Here is a 6406-nt window from a genome sequence, read left to right as displayed (position 1 = left end):
TAATTTTTAAGGTTGAGATTTAACATAAAAACATGATCAATTTAAAATTTTACACATGCTTATGAATTTATAAAAAATTAAGTCGTTTAATTAACCCTAGCTTGATGACAGTTAAATGCTGCTAACATAAATGCATAAAAAATAATCAAAAATATATTTAGAATATAAAATATTCTGTGGGGCCATTCTGCATAACGAGTACTTTTACTTTTGATACTTCAAGTACATTTGGATGCTGATACTTTTGTGACTTTTACTTAAGTAAGGGATCTGAACCACTGATAATAACACATTATAATTTATATTTTGTATTAATAAACTGAATCTGCGAAGTAACTAATAACTGTAATGTGGTCAGATGCATATAGTGAAGGGAAAAGTACACTATCTACCGCTAAAATGTAGTTGAGTGGAAGAATAATGTACTGTAGCATAAAAGGGGAATATTCAAGTAAAGGACTGTTACCTAAGAAATGTACCACAGTACATGAGTAAATGTACTTATTGTCAATTCAACCCCCGGAGTGTTAACTGCTCAAGTTAGAAATCTAACAGAAGGTACAAGTGAAACTAGAAGTGAAACTAACATTAAAAATAGATGCAGTATATTTCCATGTGTATATTTGGTTTGTGTGCGAGTGAGATAAGTGTGTGTGAGAAACAACAGATGCACAAATATACTGTGCTTAGAGTAAGGTCTGTTGTTTTAATTTAATCAAGCTGGAGGCTGCATGTGTTGACACTTAAGACGGGCTTACATACCTTTCTCAGTATGTTTCGTGACACAGTTGCATTCATTATGCTAACACCAGTCATTTGTTTGCAATTTATTCTCCATAAAAGGGAATGTAAAGGGGTGCACTATCTGTGTGTTACTCGTCTTATAAATGCTTATACAGTGTGACAAATATATTTCATAGTAAATACACTGAAAAAGCGTAACACAAAATATCTGATGAGGCTTAAAAATCCATCATAAACAATCTGAATGTGGAAGGTTGACAAGTGTTAACGGTCTGATTAAGTGGTGATTCACACATAATGTCTTTAATTAATTCCAGCTGGAGTCAGAGTTGGCTGTCGACCTGCACCTGCTGTAATCTAATCACAGAAATAAACAACACAAATAACAGATTTCTATTCTTACAGTGATAATGGTGAGTGCATGTGGTGCAATTGCTCTGCAATATATTCATAGATAGAGGGATTTTTTTATAGCTCTGTCTGATTTTTTATTGCCTATAGTTTGAGCTGGATATGTAGCTTTTGTTTAAGTATGTTGTCATTTTAAGAACATTAAAATAATAGTCAGTAGTTAAACTTTCACCTGGCCATGTTGCTGATTTTTTTGTTGTGTTTGTTCTGATCAATTAATGTGATTATGACCATTAATTAAAGACAAAATCACATGAAATGTGTAAGATAGAGGCAAAAGTTTAGTTTAAAACATTCTAAAAAATTAACTAATATTGACAACAGAAAGTGAAGAAGTGACAGTTTTGTTGTTTTGTCAAAGACGTCTATGTATTGTGTTGCAGAGAGATTTACCAAAATTAGCAAGCTCATAAGCTAGCCTCGACTCGTCCTTGTGCCTTTTGAAGAGGATTGAGAGTCACTGCATCCGTTCCGCCTTCAGAGAGGACAAAGAAGTAGATGCAGCTAAATCGTTAGTTGTACAAGCTATTTACACCAAAGGGTCTTATTTTTAATTTTTTATATCTTTGTAAACACCTCTGTCTGTATCTTAAACTGCTGTAATGACTGAATTTCCCCACTGTGGGAAACTGAGATTCTGCATTTAACAGACTGTTACAATAGACAGGTTCTGGGTAAATCTATCTAATCTCTGCATCCTGGAGGAGATTATTGATTCAGTGGAAGCACAAGCGAGGCAGGCATGCTGGGAGCCAAGCTCGGCTAAAACTGGCCCTAAATAAACCTGCTGTTCCCAACATAATTCTTGCCAACACCCACTCTTCAACAAGCTGAGCGACATGAGGCCGCGGATTATGAACCAGTGCACGGATAGAAATGTTATGGTGATATAAGAGACCTGGCTGCACGAAAGCATCACCAACTTATCTTAGCTGTGGTGGTAGCAGGCCACATCAACCACAATTCAGACCCTGCAGACGACTCCGCGTTGCATCTGCCTGTGTTTCCTCTCTGCTGGGCTGTTGGTCTCAGGGCACTCTGCTGAGTAATAATCTCCACTGGGATGGAGTAAAGCTCCGTTTACACGATAGAGACAGATATTTCCATGCGGTTTTGCTTCTCATTTACAAGAAAACCCAGTTATTATCGCGAAAAACGATTATTTCTAAAAACTCCGGGCAAAGTGGAAAAATTTGAAAAACTCCGGTTTTGTGTTGTCGTGTCAGCTGGGAGAAACGCGGTTTTAGGTTATCACACTCATTCTATCTCGTTGTTTTGAAAGGAATAGGAAGTCGCTAATGTTATTCGTTTTTGATTCTGAGGATTCTGATTGGCTTGCATGGCTTTATCCTTCTCCCTACACTGCCGCCCATAGGTTTGGCATACTTATAATGCATAATGCGTGGCGTATTTAAGCGGGTTGATGTAAATGACAACTTTTTTGAAAACGGAAGGGGGGGCCAAAGACTCTTGAGGGACGAATCCATTGCAACAGTCTCTTAAATGCAGAATCTCAGGTGTAGGTCTTAAATTTACTTTGGAAAGTTCACCATACATTTCTGAGGACATTGCATGGCTTATTGTGTGTCTTTAACTGAACAATTACACAATCCTGCACTTAGAAAGTCATGTAATTATTGCACATGTAAATTACTGCCCCATTTTATCTTTTTGAACATGTGACCAAGAATAACACATTGTCCCTTAAGGTCAACTGGTCTCTTGGCAGTTTTGCCACACTTTCATGATTATTCACACGGTCTTTAAAGAGTCAGTCATTTCAACTGAACAGTTTGTGGTAGCTGTTGCTTCCCAGTCAGTATCAGTTCAGACCACATGTCAGAGGGGTCACTCTTCAATGTATGGAGCTGAGAGTACAATTTCCTTTTTAAGTAATCTTAAAACCAAGATAAAAACTATGAACCACTCACACAGATCCCCTATTTAGAAAGACGTTATTTTTTGGTTCCTCTTTCACATTTGCTGATTATTATTAAGGCAGTCATTAGGCACCACCTGCTGGCAACAAATAGTACTTTAACCTTTCCACAAAGGAGCTTGATGACAAGAGGACAGTATGTACCAGTGGAATCATATGTACCCACATGTGAACGGGTACATTTGTACCATAAATAACTTCACGGAGGCAACATGTGTCCCTGGGTCAAATTACAGACTTTAAGGACAGTCACGTTCTTCTTCTCTTGCATTTTGCAGAAAACAATTGACATTTTATTCTCTAATTAAATCTTGTCATATCTAAATAGAGTAAGTTTATTAAATTTCAACTTACTTTTTCCAAAAAGGTTTGTTGAAATAACTTTAAATAAATCATTTAATTTTCATTAACAGATGAATTATTAGACAGATATTTGTGTGTCATTTTCTGGTCTGACAGAGGTACCTCTCTTTATGTGATTTAAATTTTTGACCTTCAATCCTTATCTTGTTTTTGCCGACTATAGATTATATTTAGATTATATGTATGCTGAAGAGAATTAAAACCCTACAAAAATGACTGAAGTTAGACAACAGAGGTATTTATTATCAAGTTCTACAAAATCCTTCATGTTTTAAGCTAAAGTGACACAATTTGTGTCAAGCAAATAATTTGCAAGAAAGTTTGCTGCATTTAAAAATGGTTCCCATTCAGCTTAATAAGACTTTTAAAAAAAACAGTTTTGTGAACTAATGATTTACAGGTGTTCATCTTCTGGAGCATTTCAAGTACAACTATCCATCCTCCTCATTTCTGTACACAAATAAAACATTCTTTTAATCAGCTGGCTCTTCCTCTACAGTCTCTAAGCTTTCCAAAACTTCTTCGGAAACCTCGTCTTCCAAAGACTCGTCCATATCATGATCATCTAGCCTCTCTTCTTCTTCCTCCTCCTCCTCCTCCTCCTCTTCCAAATCATGACCATCTAGCGTTTCTTCTTCCTCCTCCTCCTCCTCCTCCTCCTCCTCCTCCTCCTCCTCCTCCTCCTCTTCCAAATCATGACCATCTAATGTCTCTTCTTCTTCTTCTTCCTCCTCCTTCTCCTTCTCCTCCTCATCGACCTCTTCTTCTGCTGTCTCTGCAGCAAACTCCTGCTCCTCTTCTTCTTGCTCTTCTGATGTTTCTTCTTCTTCGTCTTCTGTAATTTCTTCTTCTTCTTCATCTTCCGTATTTTCTTCTCCCTCCTGCTCCTCAATAACACCCCCCTCCACTTCCAGTCCCACTAGCTGTTCTTCCTGCATTGCCTCCTCCTTCTCTGCCTCCTCTCCTGCTTCATCTTCAGCATCATCTTGCTCATCCTCTTCCTCAACATCGTCTAGCTGCTCCTGCACCTCATTGGCATCCTGTGCTGTGGTGGAGATGGGCTCCTCTGCTGCTGGGCCTCCCTCATTTGACACAGGTTCCATTGACGAAGAAGGAGCATTGGCCAGCTGGGACAGACAAGAATGTTATTAATGATTCCTTATAATAGAATTGAACCGTTGCAACTTAGGTATTTGAAAACGTTTTTACCTGGGAGTGTAAAGCTCGCAGCTTAGTCATGACGCTGCTGCGGAGGTTCTGTGAAGTGGAAAACTGCTCATCCAGAGTCACCTGCACTGAATTGAGCATCTCCTCTAATGCCTGGGCATGCATGGCCTGCTTAGCCTTGACAAGCTCCCTGAAAAACACAAACAACCGAAATTAGCACTTCTTTGGAAAGCCAGTGAATTAAAAACTGTTCAGGCATGCATGACAATTCTCCAAGATCAAACTGAGCTCACTTTATTGCAGCCATCTCCTGGTTGTTTGTATGAACTGCAGCATTATGAAGGTGAATTGACTCTTTCAGCTCATTCAGGTCTGAGGCTTGGCCCTTTAACTGTGCATTAAGGGCCTTCACTGATGCAACCTGCTTGTCAACTTTGGAGCGTGCACTGGCCACAGCATTGGTCAGCCCAGCCACGTTATCAGCCAGTGCTGAGCTGGAGCTCAGGCCGGCCACTATGCTCTCCTTCATGGCCTCAAACTCCTTGCTCTGGTTCTTGAACATGGCCTGCAGAGGTGTGACTGACAGCGCGACTTGCTTTATCTCAGTCAATCGGGCGTCCATTTCATCACGGAGGGCCCAAAGCTGCGAGAAGTGGTCCGTGTTCTTCAACTTTTCTGACATGGCCAGGGCAACCTCAGCCTTCTCCTGAATCTGTTTCTGGGCTTCCTCCAGGGCAAAGATCCTCTCCTCCACTCCAAAGCCTGCATCAGTCTAGAGAGGGAGAGGAAATATTTAGCCATATGGTTTGAATTTAAACATTTGGAATCAATTTTTGTCATTGATTTATGTCAGACTGAGCTGTCATATTGCTGTAGCAAGTTAAGTTGTGCAATATAACAAGAAAGCCTTCCATTAGACATTTGGACTGGGCGATGACGATATATATCATCAAAAACATATTAAAATATCTATTGAATATATTTTACTTTATCACCTCTATCGCATTGTCTTAAAACCAGTGGCTGAACTGCGTTGCGGCAGGCATTTGTACGATTGCTTTACTTTCTGATCCTTGCACGTGGGAGTGAAGGTAGAGCGAAACTTAAAGGTGCTATATTGCTAACATTGAGTATAAAAATATAGGCTTTGACATATGGTTATTTTATATAGACTATTTAATGAATTATCAAACATGCTATATCTTGGTATACAGGCTATCTTTATTGTGGTAGAAGATGTTGGCCATATTGTCTAGCCATGTTAATCAATGTAGGCTACATTTATCAGCAAAATTTAAATATAGTTTCTACTGTAGCTAACCTTTTAATAACTCTGGGTGAAAAGGGGCATTATAAGCAGTGTTACAAATCAATGAAAAGGACTCATTTGTGGAGATGATTTTTTCATCAATGTGATAAGTTAACTTGATTTATCAGGTGTTTAATTTCCTGAATTAACCCAATTTAGCCATTTCAAACAGTTTCTCATTTGATTTTATCAAAAAAGTCCTATATCATATTATTATACACTGGGATAGAGCAATAAGGAGCAATCAGATACTTTTCCCAATAGTTTTTGCGGCTGTGAGTGTCACTAAAACGTGCACATGCAGTTGCTCGGCTGCACAGTTGCACAGTAAAGTCGTGCTAAAAATAACAACAGGTGTTCCCCGAGTTACTATGATCAGTGTCAAACCGCTGTGTTAAAACGGCTTGTAGCCCTGGCTTTTCAAAATAAAGTTAAAGACAAAGATTCCCATTTATATTATGCTCTAAATGGCA

General features: G+C 38.8%; 1 protein-coding gene across 1 annotated transcript; it reads right to left on the bottom strand.

Moving 5' to 3' along the window:
• Nucleotides 1-1612: 1612 nt before the first annotated feature.
• On the bottom strand, nt 1613-5670 carry zgc:66479 (uncharacterized protein LOC327541 homolog). Its single transcript, XM_059328855.1, has 5 exons — nt 5662-5670; nt 4918-5396; nt 4667-4814; nt 4378-4584; nt 1613-1630 (listed from the first exon to the last, which is right to left on the bottom strand). The coding sequence occupies exons 1-5, from the start codon at nt 5668-5670 to the stop codon at nt 1613-1615; spliced, it is 861 nt and encodes a 286-aa protein (XP_059184838.1).
• Between the last annotated feature and the right edge of the window lie 736 nt (nt 5671-6406).

The sequence above is a fragment of the Centropristis striata genome, chromosome 3 (genome assembly GCF_030273125.1).
Source record: "Centropristis striata isolate RG_2023a ecotype Rhode Island chromosome 3, C.striata_1.0, whole genome shotgun sequence".
Taxonomy (NCBI): Eukaryota; Metazoa; Chordata; class Actinopteri; order Perciformes; family Serranidae; genus Centropristis; species Centropristis striata.
Note: the sequence above shows the minus strand (reverse complement) of the source record. Positions and strands in the feature narration are given on the sequence as shown.